We start from the raw sequence: 24,789 nt of genomic DNA on the forward strand, positions 1-24,789 counted from the left end.
CTCGAAGGGTGCCGTTCAGATATGGCTCTCTGTGCTTCTAGTAGAGAAAGACCCTTAAATCTAGTGTGTCTTTGTCCTGCCTGAGAGGAAAGATATTTTCTTTCCAATAGAAAAAATACCGCCCAAAAATAGAAACTCTCAACTTTACTCCCGTGGATGATAGAGCTGATTACGAGACTGCAAAACAAAGCGGTGAGATCCTAAATGATGTGAGTACCTGTCATTCTAAAATTACCCGATCATGAAATGTCATTTCCAAAGATTTTCACCTACTTTAGCTCAGCGTGCAGTCATTGTCTGAGACACAGACTGTAATCATGAGATGATGCTAGCATTTTCCCGAGCAACATTATGATTTCTTAATATCAAGTATGTTAAACCTCTGGCTTCTCAATTCCAGAGTAAATACCAGAAAGATTGGAATGATGCCAAATCACAGTACACCCTCACCGAGACCCCCTTGCTGCACACTGCCCAGGAGACAGCCCAGATGCTGGACCAGGTATGGGTTTCAGCCAGATGCCTGATACTCCTGGGCGGGGGAACCGAGGACCGGAATGTAACAGTGGGGAGATGTATGCACATGACCAGCGCCCTTCTGACTCCTTAGGTTAAGCTCTGTTGTGGCTCTCTGTCTTTTACTATCTCTACAAGGAAGGCTGGGAGAAACAAAAAGCTACGGGCTACGGGTTACATTTTGCCTCTAGACGCGTACCATTTGTTCACGCCCATCACTCTGGTGACATTCAGAGCGAGGTCATTTATCCTTCTAGGAGCGCACGCTGGGGGCTCCTGGAGCTAGGAGGCCTGGGGATGTTTGGAGTCCTCTACCCTTCTGGTCCTCTCTGGGCTTTGAGAGTGTTTGTTTTGTTGGCTTCTTTAAAAGCTATGGTCTGAGTGTTTACTCTCTTCTATTCCCTCACTTCCTTAAAATCTCTAAGCTTTCCAATAAAACATAGGCAGAATTAGAAAACGAATGTATTTTTCCTACTTTTAAATCTGTATTTCTTCATATTTATTATGTCAGTGCTTTTTGTTCTTTATTCTCGGGGAGGCAGGTGACAAAAGGCTGAGGGGCTGTGTGTGCTGATGTTTCAAGCTCCCCTTTTCCTTGAGAGCTTGTCACAACCGATGGAATCTCTATTTTTTTTTCTCCCACCAGCTGAACTACAAAGCTGAACATGTAAAACAAAGAGGTCATTATGTTGGTGTTCGACGATGAGAGATGATCCTAAACTGGTTTGGTTTGAGCGCACAGGCCAGATTCAGAATGACAGACTATACAGAGAGGACTACCATAAAACAAAGGCCAAGATCAATATATAGCCACTGATATGGTGTCGGTGTTGGCTGCCAAGCATGGGCAGGACCTCGTCAGTGATATTGATTACCGTAATTACCTGCACCAATGGATGTGTCATCCTGACCAAAATGACATTATCCAGGCAAGGAAAGCCTCTGACCTACAGAGCAATGTAAGTAATTTTTGTTTCTTAATGACCTAGGAATGTATGGTGTACTCAGAGAGTTACAGGCAGTACTCTGGAAGCACCGGGCTTTGAAACTTTGAGCCATAAATACTGAATTTGTTCCCAGAAGGGAACTGAGGCTGAATCTTTTGTAGAGAAAAACCAGGAGCAGTGATTGACAGCTTTGCCTTTTTGACGACTTATTTCCGAGTATCGTTCAAAGCCAATTTTTTTCATTGGTTGTTTTTTTTTGTTTTTGCATCATCTTTGACATCACGAACATCTCACATTGGCCTGGGAGATTATCAGCTGATTTAAAATAATAAATGGCTTGGGGTGAGAATGGAGAGTAAATGGGGGTTGTAGTTAGTGTAGGCAAAGACCTTGGTATGCCCTTTGCCAAGCGTCTCTTCTTCAGGCGTTGATGTAGGACTTGCTTGCAAAGAATCAAAGCAAAAGAGAAACAAAATCCTGATAAACTACCTGAGGGCCCAGAATCTGCTTGCACAGAGCTTTGGGTGAGGGTAGGGAAGAGAATACATGACCTAGGCCACCTTGCAGTGAGGCCTGAGCCCAGACGTGTAGCTGCCGCCAGCAGTTCCTAAGGAACAGAAACTCCATGCATCGACCTGATGCTCAGACATACCCTGGAGCTAACCCACCTGGTCTTCTCATTACCACTTTGGAAACAGGAAATCAGAGGCTGCCTGCCACCAGGTGGTGAGCTTGAACTTGCCACCTCCCTGTTGCTGCAGCAGAACGATGGTCATGGACATTTAACCAGATCAGCAGCTCCATTGTGGTTGATGTGGGGTGGGGAGGGGGAGAGCTAGGCCTGGCCAGGGGCATGTGTCCCCTACTCTACCATACAGGAGCATTTAGTTGTATCACTTCCTTTGTGTAGTTAGTCTAAATTTCCCACGTACCAAGTAATTAAATATAAATCCTTCTAAAAACCCACCCTCCCTGGTAAAACCCTTCCTTGGACTCAATGCTAGATACAATGGCTCCCTGCCCGTAGCTCCCATAGCCCTTGAGTGTTCTTGCTGTTACACTCTCCACTTATAAAGGACTTCTCTTCACACCAGATTCCTTTGTACTTATCTCTGAAAGCACCTAGTACAGTACTTTGCTCATAATAATAGGCTCACAGGATACCTCTCTGGTGAACAGGTGAAATCATGATTGCATCAAGAGATGACAGTCACTAGAGGGAAATCCTTAAAAAGCTCCTGAAAAAGTTGCTTCAGACCTACAGTCTGGAATCCTGTGCCTGAGTCATTTATGCCTGCGTTGTATCTCTCTTCCTGCTCTCAGGATGTCTACAAGGCTGACCTGGAGTGGCTCCGTGGCATTGTCTGGATACCCGTGGACTCTGTGGACTACGTGAGGGTTACGAAGAACCAGGAAATGGTGAATCAGGTACACAAACCCTGTTCTTACCTAATGCCTGGCCGCCTTGCCTGTCATGTGGGGGCAGGTACCCACTGGAAGGAGACCAGTCTTAATCATCTCTGTTTCCTTGCAGATAAAATACAAGAAGGCTGATCTCGACAACTGTCCTAACTTCACAAGTGTGGTGGATCCTCCAGAGATTGTTTTGGTGAAGATTAACTCAGTCAGTCAAAGTGATGTAAGTTTTCTTTGTGTATAGTGATGTGTGCATGGACTGGGGAGTTCATTGTGTGTCATTGACTGCATTTGCTCACCTCCAGGTAACTGCTTGTAAGAAAATGGACAGTGGGGCAGGAAACTAGAAGATCATCTCTGGTGGGCATGTCTTTAAAGTCCCTAGTAAGAGATGTACTGTACGAACATTTTTTTTTCAGAGTGAGAATGCAGGTTTTATTTTTTTTTTTTAAATAATAAATTTATTTTTTATTGGTGTTCAACTTGCCAACATACAGAATAACACCCATTGCTCATCCCATCAAGTGCCCACCTCAGTACCTGTCACCCAGTCACCCCCAACCCCTGCCCTCCTCCCCTTCCACCACCCCTAGTTTGTTTCCCAGAGTTAGGAGTCTTTCATGTTCTGTCTCCCTTTCTGATATTTCCTACCCATTTCTTCTTTTAAAAAGCATCCATATTCTTGTCCAAATTATTGTATTAGGCAAAATGAACTGAAATCTAACCAATTAGTTTGTTTTAAATCTCCAAATGTAGACTGGTTATTATCTTTTTGGGTAGAAACTATGAAACTTTATTTTTTTATTTTTTTTTAAAGATTTTATTTATTCATGAGAGATACACAGAGAGAGGCAGAGACACAGGCAGAAGGAGAAGCAGGCTCCACGCAGGGAGCCCGATGCCGGACTCGATCCTGGGTCTCCAGGATCATGCCCTGGCCTGAAGGCGGCACTAAACCGCTGAGCCACCCGGGCTGCCCCGAAACTATGAAACTTTAAATATGCATTTATATTGACCAAAGATGTGGATTGGTTTTGTCTTGTTTTCTCTTGTTAGGTAAAACATAAAGAAACATTTAATAAAGTATTGAAGGGCAAGTATCTATTTTCTCCAGATACACCATATATCACCCACTCCAAAGACATGAGAAAACTCTACAGTACTGTAAGTTCTATTTTATTTGATTTACAACTCAGTTCTTAATTTTAAGCTCTTAATTCATCTTCTTGGCTGATTTTGTGAACAACTGAACTTAAAAGACCTATCATTGCATTTAATCTTCTTAGAAATAACTGCTGTTGTTTATTAGAAGTAGCATTTATTCAGCTGGTATTTTTCTTTTTGAGCTCCAGTAATGGGCCAGGCATTGGAGGAAGTGCTACGGGGCTAACACTCAGTAAGAGAAGCCCCTCAGGAGCCCATGCCAATGAGGGAGATGGACAGGCAAATAGATAATAAGGTAGCAGGTGCTATACCAGCTGTAGGTGCGCAGAGGACTGAACACCCACTAACAGGGAAAAGAGAGGAAAGGCCAGTCCCTCTCTGGCAGTCATGTATAAATATCTCCAGCCAACAGACGGAAGACTAATTTAATTCAGCTGATTTAAGGATGATGTGTGTGTGTGTGCGCGCGTGCCCTGTGTCTGTGTGTATGCCCAATGGGAAGCAGTCTTTGGTGATTCTCTACCTATGTGAAAATGTATTTCCACTTTTACCATAACTTTAAATACAGTTATTCTCTGTTATAGATGTCCTAGAACACCCTGGTGTTTGTAGATTCAATCTGCAGTAAGATAGAAGATTCTCCCATACTCTTAGGTAGACGCAGTAAGGGCTCTTGGCCTTTAAACATAAATATTTTACCTTGGTTTTACCATTTTCTTTTTAGCAATACCTGAAGGAAGTTGACTGCAAACTTGCTGACACATATTCCTTTGTTCCAGATACTGTACAAAGGGGCTTGAGAAGGGACCAACGCTTACGGCTGCACCTTGCATAGGCGCTACATTCCCATCGTGGGAGCTAAGCATGCCAACTATGTGAACAGCGAGGTCAGTGGTGGTTTTTCCTCCGTGCATTTAAGAGTCTTCTCTGGGGAGCTGGTCCAAAAATCCCAGAGATTCTCAACTAAGTTGTGCCTACTTCACAGCTTAAATACAAAGAGACATATGAGAAGCAGAAGGGCCACTACCTGGCTGGAAAAGAAATCAGTGAGTTCCCTGGTGTGGTCCAGTGCCTGGATTTCCAAAAGACGAGTAGTGCAGTAAGCAAAGCAAAGCTCACTGTGACGGAGGATTTGTACCCTGGAGGGTGCTATTAGGGGGTCTGTTTGTGACCCGTTCTTCGGTTGAGAGAGGCATGGGGTGGTGAGGAAGGAGTCATTCCTTCCCTGAGATTCATCCCCACCCCTGCCAGTTACCATTGGTAACTATGGGCTTTCCTCCCTTTCCTTCCCTTCTGCACTTCCAAACCCACAGTGAAGTACCTGTGTTTGGAAAAAGGAGAAAGCAACAAGGTGACTACTTACCCCTGTGTTTTGAAAGGAAGGGACATTGGGAATGAAGAATCTATTTAAAAAGTATCTTCTTTAGCCTTTGTTCATCCTAAAGGTACTGATCTATACTAGGGATAAGACCCCGAGAGAGATGGATCTGAATAATTAACATTTTAATCCTTCTTTTTGTCTTTAAAAAAAGGGGGCTTAATTGAACTACAGAAGAGATTATGCGGATACCAAAGCAAATGTGCACATCCCCATCGATATGATGAATCACGGGCTGGCCAAACACTGTCAGTACATCCTCCGTGACCTAGAGTACCAACACTACTTCCACCAGTGGATGTCTCTCCCGGAAGAACCCGGCGTAATTCGGGCCCACAGCATGCAGGACATCCTGAGCAATGTACGATGCCCTTTCTGCAGCTTGACTTAGTTACACCTTCACTCAACCGTGTCTTGGCCCCCTATGCTCCACGTGTCCCCGTTTTCATAAATTGTACTGCTTTTTAAAGCACAGTGGCACGCGTAACCACTTTTTGGTGTGAGAATCCCCTCTGAGCCATGTGACCCCTGTGTTAAATATTTAACCTGTTTTTTACTCCAGACAAAACTTTAGCTCTTCCTCTCCTCCTAGGCTTCTTTAGGTCGGAGCGGGAAAGCCCTCCAGCTGGTGCGGGGCCCACCCTATGACTGCTAAGCACTCAGCACAGCCAATGGCTGATGGGAAATTATCAAAATGCCCGATTGTAAATTCAGTTAGTACCTGTCACCTCTCATCATCCCTTCTTTCCTGCAGAACGTGTATAAGGATGACTTGAATCGGCTGAAAGGCATGGGATGCTACATTTGGGATATGCCTCAGATCCTCCAGGCCAAGAAATCCTGTGATCTCCAGAGTCAGGTGAGATCTTCCCAGAAGGACTGGCTCTCTGTGGATCAGTGAAATCGTGGTGCTTTCAGTGGGGTGACAACCAGGCCAGCCCTGTGCCCGGGTTAGAGAAAGCTGCTCTAACAGTACGTGAGCCACAGAAACCAGAGGCCCCTGCCTGATACAGCCTCTCCTGGTGACCTGCTCTGGTGTGGGACCTTCTCGGTTTTGGTCTCTCCAGGGGTTTAAGCATTTGAGGTTTACCCAGAACGTTTCCTGTGAGGTGTTTCAGAGTGAACCACCCTCAAGCATCTATACGGAAGTTGCTTAGGTTAGCCTGCAGAGAGTAGAATGCAAATGCATGCTTTGACCTTTGGGAGGTAAGTTCTGAAGTAAAAAAGTAGATATTTGGAAAATGTCCCCAGGATATGGTTTAGCTCTCCTAGGGCAGGTTCACGGACGGTTGAGGCACTCAGGGATGGGGGTGCATGCATGGAAAAGGCAACAAAATGGTGAAGAAGATCTGGCAAAGAGCCAGGTTTTGACAACCCTACAAAGTTGGCAGGAACACAGAACGACTGTGTCTCTGTTAGTATTAAAGCAGGAACCCAGAATGAAGTAAAGGCTCATCTAAGTTGGCACAAACTGCTCATGCTGATGGCAGACGTGTATTTTACCATTTCCGGTGCCTGGTTTTTCTTTACAGATACGGGTACATGGCAGCAGGTAAAGAAAATCTGCAGAATTAGAACCTGGTCACAGATACACCACTTTAGGTGACTGCTCTTCAAAGTGGCATTAATGCCAGTGAGGTGCGTCTTCTTGGACTTCTCTCCCGACACAAGCCATTCCTGTCCTTCTGTATTTTTGAACAGCAGAAAAGAATAACCCATCTTTTTTGTGTGTAGGTGAAATGTAAAGAAAATTATCATCAGATTAAGGACAAAGATACAACAGTCCTAGAAACAGTGGATTATGACAGAACCAAGAACCTGAAGAATCTTTACAGCAGAGTGAGTTATTTTTCTCTTCTTCCCTGGAGACAATAACGGAATAGTTGGGATAAGCACCTTACCGCCCAGGTTTTTTCAGGCACTTCCAGTTTCCTATTTTATCTCCTCAGTAGTCCTAGTGACAATTCATTGAGCCCGAAGTGGAATATCACACCATGCTGTGCATTGGCACAGATTTGGGAGCTCCTTCCTTATTGCAGGTGAGCACTGTTGAAACTAGGCTACCCTCACCCTGGACTTGTCCTTCCCTGGCTTCTCCAGGGACAAGGGGCGTACAGCCTACAAAGACACTTTTTTTTTGTCTCCTCTGAATTGGTTAATTCAACAAACTTTTTAAAACTTTATTTTGAAACTCTTTTAGGTTTCCAGAAAACTTGCAGAAAGAGTCCAGAGAATTCCAGCATAGTTTTGTCTGTAATACAATCATGGAAACTAAATTAACCTTGTTGCAGTGTAACTTACAGACTTCATCCAGATTTCACCAGGGTTTTTCCACTAATGTGCTTTTCTATGTCAGGCGCCAGCCTGTCATCCCATTTTGCATTTAATTCATATGACTCATTAGCTTTCTTCAATCTGATCATTTCTCAGTTTTCCCTTGTCTTTTTCTGATTGTAACACTTTTGAGGAATACTTTCCGGTTATTTTGTGGAATGCCCCTCCATTTGGTTTTATATGATGTCTTCTTATGATTAGATCAAGACAGTCCATTTTTGGCGAGTTTAACACAAAAGCTTCTCTCCGGCATCATGGCAGGTGGGACGTGATGCCGGTAACTGGTGATGTTGAACGTGGTGACTTGGTTAGGTGGCTGGCTGCTGAGCTTCTCTACTGTAATGTCGTGATTTTTCCCTTTGTTGTTAATACATATCATGGAGGGAGATATTTTGGGACTTTGCAGATAGCCTGTTTCTCTTCAAATGTTCTCTCATGTATTTTACCATCTATTGATGGGTCTTGCCTGAAACAACTTTTAGTATAAAATATGCCTATTGGTGATTTTCTGTTTTTTTTTTTTTCATCCCTCCTACATTTATCAATTGGAATTCTTCGGTAAGAAACCACTCTTTCTTCCTACCATTTGGGTTTTTTTTTTTTACTTGTATCAGTAAGTAATTATATCTGAACTCATGGATATTTAATTTCTTCTACGTGATGTAGTCTAATACTGCTATTTATTTTGTTGCTCAAATCATTTCACCTTTCCCCATTGGGTGCCTTTCAGGGTGGCTCCTATAAGAACTTAACATACTCTGTCATTGTTTTTGAGTGCTTCCTTACATTCTGGCACCACAAGATGTTCATCTTGTATTTACCTGCTCCAGATACCCCCTCTCCAAGGAGCCCTGGTTTATGTATTAAGGATTGGCATTTCAAAGGCAAAAATCTCAGCACTAGGCGTGCTCACTGCTGCTGGGACCCTTCTATGGACAGAGCTTAGAAATATATTATGGATACTAACCTCTATATGCATACATATCAGTATTTATTTCTATATTTGTCTAATTATATGTGTGCTTTGAACCATGAGTTCCTATTGATGCTTCCTATATCATTCAACACTACAGACTTTAGACTTCTATCTTTTATTTTTCCAACTTGTGGCTTTTTTTTTTCCTAGAAAGCCTGGCCCTCATTACCTATGACATGTTTGCTTATTTGTTCAACTTTTTTAAAGGTTGTATTTATTTATTCATGAGACAGAGAGAGGCAGAGACACAGGCAGAGGGAGAAGCAGGCTTCTTGCGGAGAGCTCAATGCGGGACTCGATCCCAGGACCCCAGGGTCACGCCCTGGGCTGAAGCCAGACACTCACCCCTGAGCCCCCCAGGCGCTCCTATTTGTTCAACTTTTATCGGCACATAGTTTTGAGAATTGCTAACCCATATTCCTGTGAGAAACAAATGTAGTAACTACAGTATCTTATTGGTTATTTTTGTCTATAGCTTAATGAGTCAAAATACCATTTTCAAAAATAAACTAAATTGTTTTCTAACTCACTTCCTTCAGCATAGTCTTGTTATGCATTTGTAACACAGTTAGGTTTATTTGTTATGATTTCTATTCCATTGGTGTCCTCTTCCCCATTCAGCTTGATTCTGTTTTAATTTACACACAGTAAATCACTCTTTGTAGTATATAGTACTACAGGATGTTTTTTAAAACAAGATTTTATTGATTTGAGAGAGAGAGAGAGAGCATGAGCAGGAAGAGGGGCAGAGGAAGAGGGAGAAGCAGACTTCCCTCTGAGCAGCGTTCTCCAAGCTCATCTTGACCTGAGCTGAAGGCAGATGCTTAACCCACTGAGCCACCCAGGTGCCTCTGGACTATGGCTTTTAACAAATGCAAAGTCATGTATTCACCCCAGTGAAGCCACAGAAAATCTATCACCTCAAAATTACCCTCTTCCTTTTCCTTCTTTGAGACCCATAGAAGCATTTTCTGGACCTATTTTTAAAGAAACAAACTTTGAAAAACCTTTTCCAGAATGTCCTGCAAATGGGATTATGAAGTCTGCAGCCGTCAGGTCTGTTTCTTTGTCTTAGTAAAATCCACATGTGTACTCTACACATTGCTGTAAAAACCAGTAGTTTATTGGATTTATTGCAGAGTGTGATATTCCATTGTATGAATATACCACAATTTATTCATTCACAGTCCAAGGACACCTGGATTGTATCTAGTTTGTGACAATTATGAATAAAGCTGCTATATACATTTGAGTATAGGTTTTTGTGCATATGTAATTTTTGTTTTCTTGAGTAAATAAATACCTAGGAGTGGAAATCTTTCTTGAGCTCCCACTAGCTACAAAAATGTAAGATAGGATAAATAGATTTTAAGTTAGTGGTTTTCACCCTTCAGGAATTCCTAGACCTAGAGCAAAGGAACACAGCGTCAAAAACTTTGTTTTCGTTTCCATACAGTAAAATGTCACTCTTTGTGGCCTACAGTACTATAGCTGTACAAATGCATATTCATACATTCACCACTGTTGTCAAGATGCAGTGCTCCATGATAACTGCCAAACTGAAATAAGTACTATGGAAGAGAACAGAATAATGGACCAGAAAATTATGGTCACAGCATTAAACCCATTATTTACTGAGGGGGACTTGGGTCCTGCTGAGTATGAAGATCAGGGGTTGTTAAGCAGTGTCTGAAAAAAGATACAGGAAAAATCCCCTTCTAAAGATCCAACCAGAGTGCATTTTCTGTACTCACAAAATGGTTTATAACCCCTGTAGAACCTGTACAAGGAAGCTTGGGATGGAGTGAAGCCACCAGCTACATCCTGCCTACCAGTACCATGTCCCTGATGCATGCTAAGAACCAGAAGCATCTGGCTAGCAATGTAAGTCAAGTGCATTGTGATGGCCTCTCACCCACCCTCTACCTTCCCCAGTTCTCCGCTCCTAGAATTTTTCTACTGATTCATGTGTTTTATTTATTTATTAATGAATTTATTTTTTATTGGTGTTCAATTTGCCAACATACAGAATAGCACCCAGTGGTTATCCTGTCAAGTGCCCCCCTCAGTGCCCGCCACCCATTCACCCCCACCCCCCGCCCTCCTCCCCTTCCACCACCCCCAGTGTTAGGAGTCTTCATGCTCTGTCTCCCTTTCTGATATTTCCTACCCATTTCTTCTCCCTTCCCTTTAATTCCCTTTCACTATTATTTATATTTCCCAAATGAATGAGACCATATAATGTTTGTCCTTCTCTGATTGACTTATTCCACTCAGCATAATCCCCTCCAGTTCCATCCACATGTGTTTTATATATTATATGTTTGTGTATATTGTAAAAGAAAATCTAAAATTACAATGAGCTATCTAGATATCGTATTAAGGTTTATGAACTTCGGGGATCCCTGGGTGGCGCAGCGGTTTGGCGCCTGCCTTTGGCCCAGGGCGCGATCCTGGAGACCCGGGATCGAATCCCACGTCGGGCTCCCGGTGCATGGAGCCTGCTTCTCCCTCTGCCTGTGTCTCTGCCTCTCTCTCTCTCTCTGTATGACTATCATAAATAAATAAAAAATATATTAAAAAAAAGTTTATGAACTTCAACCCTTTATGCCCAGAATGTTCTTAAGTAAAGCCTTTTATTGTAAAATTACCTATAACCTTCATTGCAGTCCTAAGAAGCTAGTTCTCTTTCAGAAGTTAACCTCCTTTAGAGACTTTTACCTCTTAATTGTGAACCTTTTACATAGCATTTTATTTTATTTTATTTTTTAAAGATTTTATTTATTCATGAGAGACAGAGACACAGGCAGAAGGAGAAGCAGACTCCCCACAAGGAGCCCGATGTGGGACTCGATCCCAGATCCCAGGATCACACCCTGAGCCGAAGGCAGATGCTCAACTGCTGAGCCACCCAGGCGTCCCTTACATAGCATTTTAGATCAGTATTTCTCAAACCCTGTTTTTTACCAGTGAGAATGTTGTATCAAGTACACACACACACACACACACACACACACACAGCTGACGTTTATGTGACTTCCTTCTGACATATGACAGAAGACTATGTACTGCCAAACTAAAGGCAATACACTCTGATCTTTTCAATTCTATTCCATTCGTTTAAATGCTAGTGGTCCAATAAAATTTTTCAATGCCTTCTGGCCTAGAGATGCGTATTTAGTAAAAGACTTTGTTAGACAGTATACGGAATTAATTTAATATTTACCAGATCCCACCTGATTGCCATACATTCTTTACCTCGACTTCTCTGGTGTATAAGAAGGATTTAAGAACCAGATTGCCTTGAGACCTTGCACAATTTCCTACATAATTGGCATATTATTTTATCTTCCCAGCGCCTATATAAATCAGTTTATGAAAAGAACAAGATGAGAATCCACATCGTGCCTGACATGGTGGAGATGGTTACTGCTAAGGAATCTCAGAAGAAAGGCAGTGAGATTGATTACTGCCTACACCTCTGTGAGTGGATTTGCCACCCTGACTTGCAAGTCAACAGCCACATCAGGAAAGTCACAGATCAGATCTACAGCAACGTAAGCCCACTGCTTGTGAAGGTCCCCCGCGCTGGCTCCACATGCCCATCCTGAGGGGAAGCAGACCCACCTGCATGTACCCTGGCCTTCTTCCAGCGTTGCTGTCCTCTGTACCCATGGGTCTGTCCCTGGAAGCAGGGCTCTGTGTGCCAGTGTTTTCACGGCACCCACAGCCTCATTGCATAACACCCTTCGAATGTCATTCGATAAAGTCCTCCCAGGCCCACTGGGTGTCTGTGTTTTTGGTGTTTGAGTTACGGTCAGTTTCTTTTTTCTAATTCCCTCTATCCACCGCAATCTTTAGATTGTATACAAGGATGACCTCAACTGGCTAAAGGGCATTGGATGCTACATCTCGGACATTCCTGAAATTCTTCATGCCAAGCATGTTTATGTTCTATGTAACCATGGGAGTTTGCCCTATCTTATGGTTTTTTTTTTTAAAGTGTATTTCCTTTTCTACGTAGTCTAAGTCAAAGGGGGAGTTATGTACATTGTCACAGACCAGCTATGTCTTAAATGGTGTTGAGGATGGCTGATCTGGAGAAGAATGCTAAGGAGCAGGGAACGGCTGTTTCTTGGAATGCGCGTAGCTCTCTATTCAACAACACAGTCGAGCTGTCCTGTTGTCCTTCCCTGGAACCTCTCTCTACATTTGGACTATTTCAGATCTATCAAGCACATGATTCTCCTATTAGGGAAATCTCACTTGTGAGGTGTTTGTGACGCTATAGACAGGACCTATTTATAAAGAGAGAATTTGCTAAGCAAATTAACACTGTAATAAAGGTTTCAGTAAAAATGCGTAAATGTTCCTAGAAGAGCAGTTGTCAAGCCTGCTAGAAGGCTCTAGAAGCTCCATAGGACTATAAGCATCGATTATGCAGATTGTCCTAAAATTCAAATGCCTCCTGGTCGATTGAATATGTGCTAATGAAAGTAAATGTCATGAGTTAAAAGCAACCAAACCCTCCATGAAAGCAGCAATTTCTAGAACCGTAAACGGTCTACCACAGGCTTCTTTTATTCCTCTTGGCAGATCAAGTACAAATCTCACACACAGAAGACCAGGAATGGCTACAAGTTGGTCACAGACACACAAGTCTATGTGCAGGCTGTGAAAAGTGGGAAACAACTGAGTGATGTAAGTCCCCGTGGGGAAGTCGTGTGGACAGTAATAAATGGGGCCACCACTCAAACAGAAGTGGCAAAAAAAAAAAAAGAAAAGAAAAAGTAAGTGGCTTTTGCTAACTGGGAGACCAGAGTTAGTGTCCTAGATAGTACTTATGGTTCTGCTCATATTTCCTAAAACCTGGTGTGTTCAATCAGTTCCCAAGGTGGAGGTAGAAATGCTATAACTATGGAATACTCAGTGTTTTAGAGTTTTTTGCTTTAAAGTTGTTTTTTGAGGCCTCGTGTCAAGAGCAGCAGTTGTATCTTGCTGGTCAGCCCTCTGGAAAATTAGAGCTGGTCATGGCAGGGTGAGGAGGGGGCAGGCCGTGCAGTGAGCGGTGTGGGTTTCGTGGGGCCCCTCGTCCGTGGTCTGGGAAGGCCCGGTGCCCAAGCCTCGGCCCCATGCCACATCCACTCTCTGACTTGGGGGGCAGAGCCAGCACACGGCTGCTCTTTTATTTTCTTTTAACTAAGCCCGCAAATTAGTAAGTAAATATCAAATCCCACCAGCGAGTTAGAATGTAAAAACCCATTGTTTTGAAACTTAGAGCCGTACCATAGCCGCTGTTCCCTCCCTTTGCTGAGCCATGTCCTCTGCTTCTCTCATGCTGCGGGGTCCACATGCCACTTGCGAGCCTGTGGACAAGACAATGATGGATCAGTTGTTGAGGCAAAGGGAAACCTACCTACCTACTTCCCTTCCCCTTCCCCTTCCCCTTCCCCTTCCCCTTCCCCTTCCCCTTCCCCTTCCCCTTCCCCTTCCCCTTTCCCTCCCTCCCTTCCTTCCTTCCTTCCTTTAAGAGAGACTTAGGTTTCCATTTACTTTGCTTCTTTCCAATGATGCTGCTGTGATCAGAATCAGCTGACCCCTCTTCTATCTGACACAGGCCATCTACCACCATGACTACATGGATAGCGTCAGAGGCAAGGTGGCTGCAACTATGAAAACCATGGAACTGGATGGGCCCTTCATGCACACAAGCTCCAGAGTGAGGTGAGCAGTGAGAACCCAGTGCAGGGGGCAGCAGAAGTCTAAGGGGCGGCCTCCGAGGGCCAGGCCACTGGCTTTTGCAGAAACCTCCTTGGCTTGTGCTTTATCTCAGCCTGACCTTCTCAGTTGTCAATGCTATTCCATTCACCTGAGTTAAAAAACAAAGAAAAAACCCAAACAGTACACAGTCTGTCTTCCCTCCTGGTTGGTGGGATTCTTACACCACGCAAGCAATGGGCATTCTTAGAGCAACATTGCATTTACATTTACAAGATACGAGGGAGAAAGAAAGCCAACCTTTCTCAAACAACTTAAAACCAAGATGACAAAGAGAAGACACATAATCATAAGGGACTACTAGTAGTAAGAGAAAGGGCTAGAAATTACTGTTGGAATTCAGAAGAGAAAGACCTGGATTCCACTCACTTACTTAATATCCCTTTTGGGTGTTACCTGCTCAGGCAACATTGGTTTCCCTCTTTGATGTCACTCTCCTGTACTGAATATTGAAAAACATTTGCTCTTTGATGTCTCTGATACTATTCCTACTCCTGGATCTCCCCCCCAAAGACAGGCTATTTAGGATCATGGTCAGAAACTCCTTTCCCCCATCTGCCAGGGATTGGGGAATCGTGACCTCTTCATGGCCTGACACTGTGTTTATTGGAGGAATGGGGTTCCAGGGATGTGCCTTATCATTATGACTGTCTCCGGGACTGTGATGATGTGAATGCCATCTAAGGGTTCACGACACAGGCGGCACTGACTGCCTGTTCCCTCTACTGCTCCCGTTTTCTTGCTCGATTCCATGCAGGTAATTGGGCATACGTTCAAAACATAGAAGAATTATTTCCTATGGGCCCCTTCACTCATCGTTCACTCGCTCACTCTCTTTTTTAAGGTTTTATTTATTCATGAGAGAGACAGAGAGAGGCAGAGACACAGGCAGAGGGAGAAGCAGGCTCCCTGCGGGAACCCGTTGGGGACTCAATCCCATGACCCAGCGTCACACCCTGAGCACCCCCAGGCATCTCTCTCGCTCTCTGTCTCTCTCTCTTAAAGATTTGGTTTATTTACTCGACAGAGTGGAAGCGAGGGAGCATTAGCGAGGAGGGTGGGGGTCGAGCAGGGAGACTGATGGGCTCAGAGATGTGACCTGAGCCCAAGGCCTGGGCAGTGGAGCACGCAGGCACCTGTCGGTTTCGAAGCAGGGGGTCAAGGATGATGCATTAGTTACCTGGCCCTTTGAACTCCTCTGACTCCTCATGACATCGGCCTGGTAAACAAGAACACGCTGCATCCCGACCGAAAGCCTGGCATGGGCCGCGTGCGATGCGCATGACTCGATGGGCCCCGGCGCAGCCTGACCCCTCGCCCTCCGCAGGACCTGTACCCAGGTGCCGGCCGACGTGACCAGCGCACAGGATACCGGCTCCCTGGTGACACAGCCGCCTTCCAGCATTCCAGGGAAAAGCACTACCAGATCACCTATGTAGGTGCCTCCCCGCACCACGGCCTGCCAGGGGAGGGGCGCTGACCTGGGCCCCTGGGGGCCGGGGGTGTGTGTGGAGGCCCCCGCTGAGTGTGGTCATCACGGCGCCTTTGCTTCAAGAAGCGTAGGAGCATCCCTGTGACCCCAGGCACCCCATGGGCGGCTGCAGCTGCCTGGGGACAGGATGTTGTGTGCGTCCCTTGGGCAGACAGGACTGCTTGTGGGCTAGCTGGCTCCGATACTGGCCCCACCACATGCCCTCTGCACACTGAGCAGAAAGCTGGGGGTGAAGGGGCTCCTGCTATCTGGGGCTTCCTAGCCCAGTGGCTCCCACCACCCTGCAGGGATGCTGGGGATGCTAGGGAGCCCCATGCAGGGCAGAGCCCGGGGGTGCTGCACACAGCCTGCAGCCCTCTTCTGCTGCCTTCGGAGTCTTGGGACCCAAGCTTGCCGGCCAGCCAGTACACAAAACCAAAGACCCAAACCTACAGTATCCAAATCAGACACTTGCAGATCCAACCACCTAATATGTCTTTTTTTTCTGGTAAATCCATCTGGAAAGCCACTTGTTGGCCTCAAAAATAGTCGCTCCTCTCTTCCCTGCAGGTCCTAACTTCCAAGCTGTGCTGGGACTAAAAACACAGGCCTTCCCCCACCTAAAATGAATAAACACCGCTCAACACCTCGACATTTAATAGTGAAGCTTGCAAATTCCAAAGATAAATAGAAGATCCTTAAAGCAGCAAGAGACAAGAAATCTCTAACTTTTATGGGGATGAATATTAGATTAACAGCAGACCTCTCCACAGAGACCCAGGCAGGCCAGAAAGGGCTGGCAGGATATATTCAGGGTCCTACATGAGAAGAACATGCAGCCAAGAATACTTTATCCAAGGCTCTCATTCACAATAGGAGAGATAAACAGCTTCCAAGATAGGCAGGAACTGAAAGAATATGTGACCAGGAAACCAGCTCTGCAAGAAATTTTAAGGGGGACTCTTAAAATTCCTCTTGGAGAGGAAGTCCAATGGAACAATCCACAAAAACAGGGACTGAATAGGTATCATGATGACACTAAATTCATATCTTTCAATAGTAACTGAACGTGAATGGGCTTAACGACCCCATACAGAGGCACAGGGTTTCAGACTGGATAAAAAAGCAGGACCCATCTATCTGCTGTCTACAAGAGACTCATTTTAGACAGAAGGACACCTACAGCCTGAAAATAAAAGGTTGGAGAACCACGTACCAATCATATGGTCCTCACAAGAAAGCAGGGGTAGCCATCCTTATATCAGATAAACTGAAATTTATCCCAAAGACTGTAGTGAGAGATGAAGAGGGACACTGTATCATACTTAAAGGATCTATCCAAGAAGAAGACTTAACAATCCTCAATATATATGCCCCGAATGTGGGAGCTGCCAAATATATCAATCAATTAATAACCAAAGTTAAGACATATTTAGATCATAATACACTTATACTTGGTGACTTCAATCTAGCGCTTTCTACACTAAATAGGTCTTCTAAGTACATGTCAAAGAAACGAGAGCTCGAAATGATAGACTGGACCAAACGGATTTCACAGATAACTACATAACTTTATATCCAAATGCAACTGAATACACATTCTTCTCAAGTGCACATGGAACTTTCTCCAGAATAGACCACATACTGGATCACAACTCAGATCTGAACCGATACCAAAAGATTGGGATCATCCCCTGCTTATTCTCAGAGGATGATACCTTGAAATTAGAACTAAATCACAACAAGAAGTTTGGAAGTACTTCAAACACGTTGAGGTTAAGGACCATCCTGATAAAAGATGAAAGGGTGAGCCAGGTAATTAAGGAAGAATTAAAAAGATTCATGGAAACTAATGAGAATGAAGATAAAACCATTCAAAATCTTTGGGATACAGCAAAAGCAGTCCTTGGGGGAAATATATCTCAATGCAAGCAGCCATCCACAAATTGGAAAGAACTCAAATACAGAAGTTAACCTTACACCTAAAGGAGCTAGATGAAAAAGAGCAAATAGATCCTACACCCAGCAGAAGAAGAGATTTGACAAATTAACATTCGAGCAGAACTCAATGAAATAGATATCAGAAGAACTATGGAACAGATTAACAAAACCAGGAGTTGGTTCTTTTGAAGAATTAGTAAGATAGATAAACCATTAGCCAGCCCTATTAAAAGAAGAGCGAGAAGACTCATATTAATAATATCATGAATGAGAAAGGAGAGATCACTACAAACACCAAGGAAATACAAACAATTTTAAAAACATGAGAAGCTATACGCCAATAAATTCAGCAATCTATAAGAAATGGACGCATTTCTGGAAAGCCGCAAACTACCAAAACTGGAACTGGAAGAAATAGAAAAACTGAACAGGCCAGGGAGGAAATTGAAGCAGTCATCAAAAACCTCCCAAGACACAAAAGTCCAGGGCCAGATGGCTTCCCTGGGGAATTTATTCCAACGTTTAAAGAAGAAACCAAAAAAAAAAAAAAAACCATACCTATTCTACTAAAGCTGTTCAGAAAGATAGAAATGAAATACATCCAAGCTCGTTCTACGAGGCCAGCATCACCTTAATTCCAAAACAAGACAAAGACCCCACCAAAACGGAGAGTTATAGACCCATACTCCTGATGAACATGGACGCAAAAATTCGCAACAAGATACTAGCTAATAGGATCCAACAGTACATTAAGGAGATTATTCACCATTACCAAGAGGGAAGTATCCCCGGACGCAAGGCTGGTTCAACACTCATAAAACAATGTGATTCATCATATCAGAAAGACAAAAAACAAGAACCATATGATCCTCTCAATAGATTCAGAGAAAGCATTTGACAAAATACAGCATCCATTCCCGATCAAAACTCTTCAGATTGTGGGGATAGAGGGAATATTCCTCAACATCTTAAAAGGCATCTACGAAAAGCCCACAGCACATATCATTCTCAATGGGGAAGCACAGGGAGCCTTTCCCCTTAGATCAGGAAGAAGACAGGGATGTCCACTCTCACCACTGCTATTTGACATAGTCTTAGAAGTCCTAGCCTCAGCAATCAGACAACAGAAAGAAATAAAAGGCATTCAAATTGGCAAAGAAGAAGTCAAACGTTCCCTCTTTGCTGATGACATGATACTCTACATAGAAAACCCAAGAGACTCCACCCCAAGATTGCTATAACTCATACATCAATTTGGGAGCATGGCAGAATACACAATCAATGCCCATAAGTCAGTGGCATTTCTACACGCTAACAATGAGACTGAAGAAAGAGAAATTAAGGAGTCAATCCCATTTACAATTGCACCCAAAAGCATAAGATACCTAGGAATAAACCTAACCAAAGAGATAAAGGATCCACACCCTAAAAACTACAGACCACTTCTAAAATAATTTGAGGAAGACACAACGAGATGGAAAAATATTCCATGCTCACGGATTGGAAGTATTAATATTGTGAAAATGTCAACGTTACCCAGGGCAATTTTCATGTTTAATGCAATCCCAGCAAAATACCATGGACTTTCTTCAGAGAGTTAGAACAAATTATTTTCAGATTTGTGTTGCATCAGAAAAGACCCCTAATAGCCAGGAGAATATTAAAAAAGAAAGCCACAGCTGGGGGCATCACAATGCCAGATTCCAGGTTGTACTACAAAGCTGTGGTCATCAAGTCAGTGTGGTCCTGGCACAAAAGCAGTCACATAGATCAATGGAAAAGAATAGAGAATCCAGAAGTGGACCCTCAACTTTATGGTCAACTAATATTCGACAAAGTAGGAAAGACTATCCACTGGAAAAAAAGACAGTCTCTTCAATAAATGCTGCTGGGAAAATTGGACATCCACATGCAGAAGAACAAAACTAGACCACTCTCTTGCACCATACACAAAGATAAACTCAAAACAGATGAAAGATCTAAATGTGAGACAAGATTCCATCAAAATCCTGGAGAACATGGGCAACACCATTTTTGAGTTCGCCCACTGTGACTTCTTGCAAGATACATCCACGAAGGCAAGAGAAACAAAAGCAAAAGTGAACTATTGGGACTTCATCAAGGTAAGAAGCTTTTGCACAGCAAAGGATACAGTCCACAAAACTAAAAGGCAACCTACAGAATGGGAGAAGATATTTGCAAATGACATATCAGATAAAGGGCTAGTATCCAAGATCTATAAAGAACTTCTTAAACTCAACAGCAAAGAAACAACCAATCCAATCATGAAATGGGCAAAAGACAGGAACAGAAATCTCACAGAGGAATACATAGACATGGCCAACATGCACATGAGAAAATGCTCTGCATCACTTGCCATCAGGGAAATACAAATCAAAACCACAATGAGATACCACCTCACACCAGTGAGAATGGCGAAAATTAACAAGGCAGGAGACTACAAATCATAGGATGTGGAGAAAGGGGGAACCCTCCTGAACTCTTGGTGGGAATGTGAACTGGTGCAGCCACTCTGGAAAACTGTGTGGGGTTCCTCAAAGAGTGAAAAACAGATCTTCCCTACGACCCAGCAATTGCACTGCTGGGGATTGACCCCAAAGATACAGAAGCAGTGAAATGCTGGGATGCCTGCACCCCAATGTTTATAGCAGCAATGTCGACAATAGCCAACCTGTGGAAGGAGCCTCGGTGTCCATCGAAAGATGAATGGATAAAGAAGATGTGGTCTATGTATGCAATGAAATATTCCTCAGCCATTAGAAATGACAAATACCCACCATTTGCTTCAACGTGGATGGAACTGGACGATATTATGCTGAGTGAATTAAGTCAGTCGGAGGAGGACAAACATCCTACGGTCTAATTCATTTGGGAAATATAAAAAATAGTCAAAGGGAATAAAGGGGAAAGGAGAAAAAACGAGTGGGAAATATCAGGGAGGGAGACAGAACATGAGAGACTCCTAACTCTGGGAAACGAACTAGGGGTGGTGGGCGGTGGTTGGCGGTGACTGCGTGACAGGCACTGACGGGGGCACTTGATGGGATGAGCGCTGGGTGTTATTCTCTATGTTGGCAAATTTAACACCAAGAAAAAATTTTTAAAAAACATAAAAACACACGGTTTCCCTTTTATTTTCATAGCTGCCTGCCAACAGGTTTTTCTAGGCAACACTGAATTTTATTCCTCTCTGCACCTGGCTTATATAGCCAAGAAAATAATTGCCAAGGTCCTGTTTACTGGTGACATTTTGTCCCTGACTTTTTCTTGTACTTAATCCATGGAGAGTGATTTTCAAATGTAAGCAGCAGCTCCTTCCTGTGTGAGGAATGTACAGCTACTCTTTGTGACCCAGCAGCGAACTCGTTCTGACTCTGCCTTCCCAGTACAAATACAGAGAAGAGTGGGAACACATCAAGGCACACAGATACACACTTGGCCCTAAAGAAATCCCATTTGTCCATGTCCAGAGGGTGAACAATGTTACCAGTGAGGTACAGTGAATGTTGATTCTGCGGGGGGGGGCGGGGGGGTATTGAGTTTCAGAGGCCACGGCTTTGTACTATATGTTAGTTAGAAATCTCTGTATCATCAAGGAATGAGAGGGTCCTTTTTGTTACCATTTTGGTGTTTGTATCCATCGGTGACGTCTTTTTGTATTTGGCAATGCCATTGTCAATCCCAATTCACAGATTATGATGTAAATTAATTCCTTTTTTGAGATTCGTTATGAAACATTTACTAATGAATTTGCATTTTAGTCTAATTCGTGACCCTGGTTTTCTATATACATGGTTGGCCTGTATATCTGACCATATCCAACCATCTGATAGAATGTGGAAGACTTTATGCTCAGAATTCTTCACCTAACTAAAATAAGTACCATTTCCTCTTTTTTCCTGTCAGACACTTCCTTGATCCTTAATTGCTCCTCTAATGGCTCTTTGTATAGAATATTTGATTATTGATTAGTCAACAGTTGCCCTCATCTTCCCACACTAAATACCTGCAGTGGTTTTGCTTCCAGTGTAGAGATAGTATCGACAGTTTTTTTTTTTTTTGGAGTTCAATTTGCCAACATAGAGCATAACACCCAGTGCTCATCCCATCAAGGGCCCCCCTCAATGCCTGTCACCCAGTCACCCCCACCCCCCCACCCACCTCCCTTTCCACCACCCCTTGTTCGTTTCCCAGAGTTCGGAGTCCCTCATGTTCTGTCTCCCTTTCTGATATGACCCACTCATTTTTTTCTCCTTTCCCCTTTATTCCCTTTCACTATTTTTTATATTCCCCAAATGAATGAGACCATAAAATGTTTGTCCTCCCTGATTGACTTATTTCACTCAGCATCATACTCTCCAGTTCCATCCACGTGTATGGACAATTGTACCACAGACTGAAAGACAAGATTCACACAACTCCTGATACACCTGAAATCCGCCAAGTCAAGAAGACACAAGAGGCTGTCAGTGAGGTGAGTATTTTCTTAAGAGAGAGGGCAGGCTGTGGCACCCCGGGAGGAATGTCAGCCATGTGGTCTCTGATGTGTGTGTTTTGGGCCATTTTTTCAGTTGATCTACAAATCAGACTTCTTCAAGATGCAAGGCCACGTGATCTCACTGCCTTACACACCCCAAGTGATCCGTTGCCGCTACGTGGGAGACATCACCAGTGACGTAAGCATCTCGTCTGGGTCTTTCAGAAAAGCTCATACCAAGGGGCTGTGTACATGTAAGCCAACTGGTGATCTTTGAACTGCCTGCTGCATTGAGTCCTTCTACACTGGGTATACAGCTTGGAGGTGAAATTGTGTGGAAGCGGGACCCCGCATTTCTCCAACCACGGAAACAGTAGTAGGAAGAACGTTTAGGAATTACAAGCATTGCTGGCCACCACTCTGAATTCAACACTGAACCATGACCGGCCCCTCACCCTACCTCGTCTCGTCCTGGGTCCCATGTAGTATCCTTCTCCTGCTCATCCCCACGCCCATACTCATTAGCAACTTCCTCCTCCCATGTTTGTTTCTCCTTAAATGTTTCCATCTCCTGAAAGGCCACTCCATTCAATCCATGCTTTCCTCCCATCAGTATAAGAACAACAAATAGCAATATTTTCCTTAGCTCAGGATTAAATTTAAAAACCTGTGATTCATTTGAGTGCAAGCCAACTAAGAGTATAGGGTGGACGTGTTCAACCAAAATGAAACCTGTATCAACATGAAGGTCTCACTACTCTTATTTGTTCCTGGTTTGCATTTAATCCTGGCCAGCTTTATTTCTGTTTCTGCCACACAGATTTAATATAAGGAGGACTTGCAGATCCTCGGGACTGGGCTGCTTCCTGTGTGACATTCCTGACATGGTCCGCTGCCGGCACGTGCGCAAGTTCTGGGCGAGTGCACATCTTCATGACACATAGCTACCCTGGCACAGCTTCCATTACCACGTCACCAGCCTCAATATAATTCTTTCAATGACTGATTAACTTGTGCTTCTGTTTTCTTTTTTTTCTTTAGGTCTAACTACCTGTACACTGATAAGGCGAGGAAGATGTGAGACAGATACCAAGTGGTGCTTGACACTCCAGAATACAGAAAAGTACAGGAACTGAAGACACAGCTGAGCGAGGTAAGGATGCTGAACCTGGCACTGCAACTGACTTATTCCTCTGTCAAACAGGCAACTGCGCTTAGAAAAAAAAAAGTCTCCCCTCTGATGTAATTATGGAGTGCCTACCGTGTCTAACTAAGCAAGTCAGTTGACCTTGTTTTGCCTCAGTTTCCTTATTTTGTCCCCTTTTGGTAAGATAAGGATGTTGGTACTTGACTACCTGTGACTGGAGCTGCAGAGAGTTAATTTTATAAATTGGAAAGGCCTATGTTACACTATTGTTGTGGTCTCCAAACCAAATTTATTTAATTTATTTCAAAACTTGCTCTTTAATCCCTGTCATCAGAAACCCTAACCTTGGTGGTGCCATTTGAAAAGTCTTTCATGGCTCCCTGCTCTGCAGCCCACACACCAAATTCTGAACTATTTTGTTTCATTGTCAGTTGGCCTCGGGGCTTCCAGTCTATCACAGCTAGTTGGGTATAGATCTTGTGCTCTCCCCTCCATTCCTCGTTCCTTGAGGGTTGGACCCCGTCTTATTTAGATGTGTGTCCCATAGTGCCTTGGCTGTAATAGATGTCCATGTTGGCCAGTGATTAAATGTGCTTTCTAAAGGTAAGGGCGTTCCACAAATGTAAATGCTTTTCTTATTACAGATGAGTTGGCTATTCTCGTTCAACTCATCTTTGTCGTGTAGCTTCATCAGACTTCACTGAGCGAAGCCACACATTGGCAGTCAGGCCACTTGACTGACTCCCCATTTTCAATAGTTTTAGTGGCTGCCTATTAGGAATCACTTATGCTCTTAGACTTAAAGATGTCCTGGCACACCAAAGGTTGCCTGCAGTGAGGGGGTGGGGGTGTGCAGCTTCCTACACTCCTAGTGAGCTAGCGGCAGAGGGTGATAAGTTCTTTAGCTTTCATAAATGCTAAATTGAGCCCATTTGCTTTGCTGAAAGCTTACCTGCGTCCCTTCCCCTGGCACCAGCACTTAGCCAGGAATGCCTAGGTTCTTGTATCTCAGCAAAGTGCTTCTCTGCACTGGCCATATATTAGAACCACCTGGGAAGTATTTCTAAACTCCCCTTGAGTGGGCTCTGACTCCCCAGCCTCACAGCAGACTTTCTGATTCTCTGCATGTAGGCATCTGCGTGCTTTTAGCTGCTCCATGATTCTAATAATGATTCTAATATGCAGCCAGTGTTGGAAAGCACTGCTTTAAGTAGCACGCCTGT

At 43.8% G+C, this 24,789-nt stretch overlaps 2 protein-coding genes across 2 annotated transcripts; both read left to right on the forward strand.

Annotated features, from left to right (window-relative positions):
- Positions 1-1,334: 1,334 nt before the first annotated feature.
- LOC144309502 (nebulin-like) lies at positions 1,335-12,673 on the forward strand. The gene is made up of 11 exons (XM_077890589.1): positions 1,335-1,475; positions 2,787-2,891; positions 2,998-3,102; positions 3,936-4,043; positions 4,823-4,930; positions 6,176-6,280; positions 6,954-7,059; positions 7,156-7,260; positions 10,509-10,615; positions 12,088-12,288; positions 12,593-12,673. The coding sequence occupies exons 1-5, from the start codon at positions 1,335-1,337 to the stop codon at positions 4,841-4,843; spliced, it is 480 nt and encodes a 159-aa protein (XP_077746715.1). The 3' UTR covers positions 4,844-4,930; positions 6,176-6,280; positions 6,954-7,059; positions 7,156-7,260; positions 10,509-10,615; positions 12,088-12,288; positions 12,593-12,673.
- Positions 5,645-23,575, forward strand: LOC144309503 (nebulin-like). Its single transcript, XM_077890591.1, has 7 exons — positions 5,645-5,782; positions 6,176-6,280; positions 13,328-13,432; positions 14,349-14,455; positions 22,290-22,416; positions 22,514-22,618; positions 23,461-23,575. The coding sequence occupies exons 1-7, from the start codon at positions 5,645-5,647 to the stop codon at positions 23,464-23,466; spliced, it is 693 nt and encodes a 230-aa protein (XP_077746717.1). The 3' UTR covers positions 23,467-23,575.
- Positions 23,576-24,789: the final 1,214 nt, after the last annotated feature.

This window comes from Canis aureus, unplaced genomic scaffold (assembly GCF_053574225.1).
Source record: "Canis aureus isolate CA01 unplaced genomic scaffold, VMU_Caureus_v.1.0 NW_027326446.1_RagTag, whole genome shotgun sequence".
In the NCBI taxonomy this organism is placed as follows: Eukaryota; Metazoa; Chordata; class Mammalia; order Carnivora; family Canidae; genus Canis; species Canis aureus.

Coding starts and splice junctions, on each gene's coding strand:
- LOC144309503 (XM_077890591.1), top strand. CDS start 5,645: ATGAATCACGGGCTGGCCAAACACTGTCAGTACATCCTCCGTGACCTA. Junction 14,456..22,289: donor CACACAAGCTCCAGAGTGAG/GTGAGCAGTGAG, acceptor TATTTCACTCAG/CATCATACTCTCCAGTTCCA. Junction 22,417..22,513: donor CACAAGAGGCTGTCAGTGAG/GTGAGTATTTTC, acceptor CCATTTTTTCAG/TTGATCTACAAATCAGACTT.
- LOC144309502 (XM_077890589.1), top strand. CDS start 1,335: ATGGTGTCGGTGTTGGCTGCCAAGCATGGGCAGGACCTCGTCAGTGAT. Junction 1,476..2,786: donor CCTCTGACCTACAGAGCAAT/GTAAGTAATTTT, acceptor TCCTGCTCTCAG/GATGTCTACAAGGCTGACCT. Junction 2,892..2,997: donor ACCAGGAAATGGTGAATCAG/GTACACAAACCC, acceptor GTTTCCTTGCAG/ATAAAATACAAGAAGGCTGA.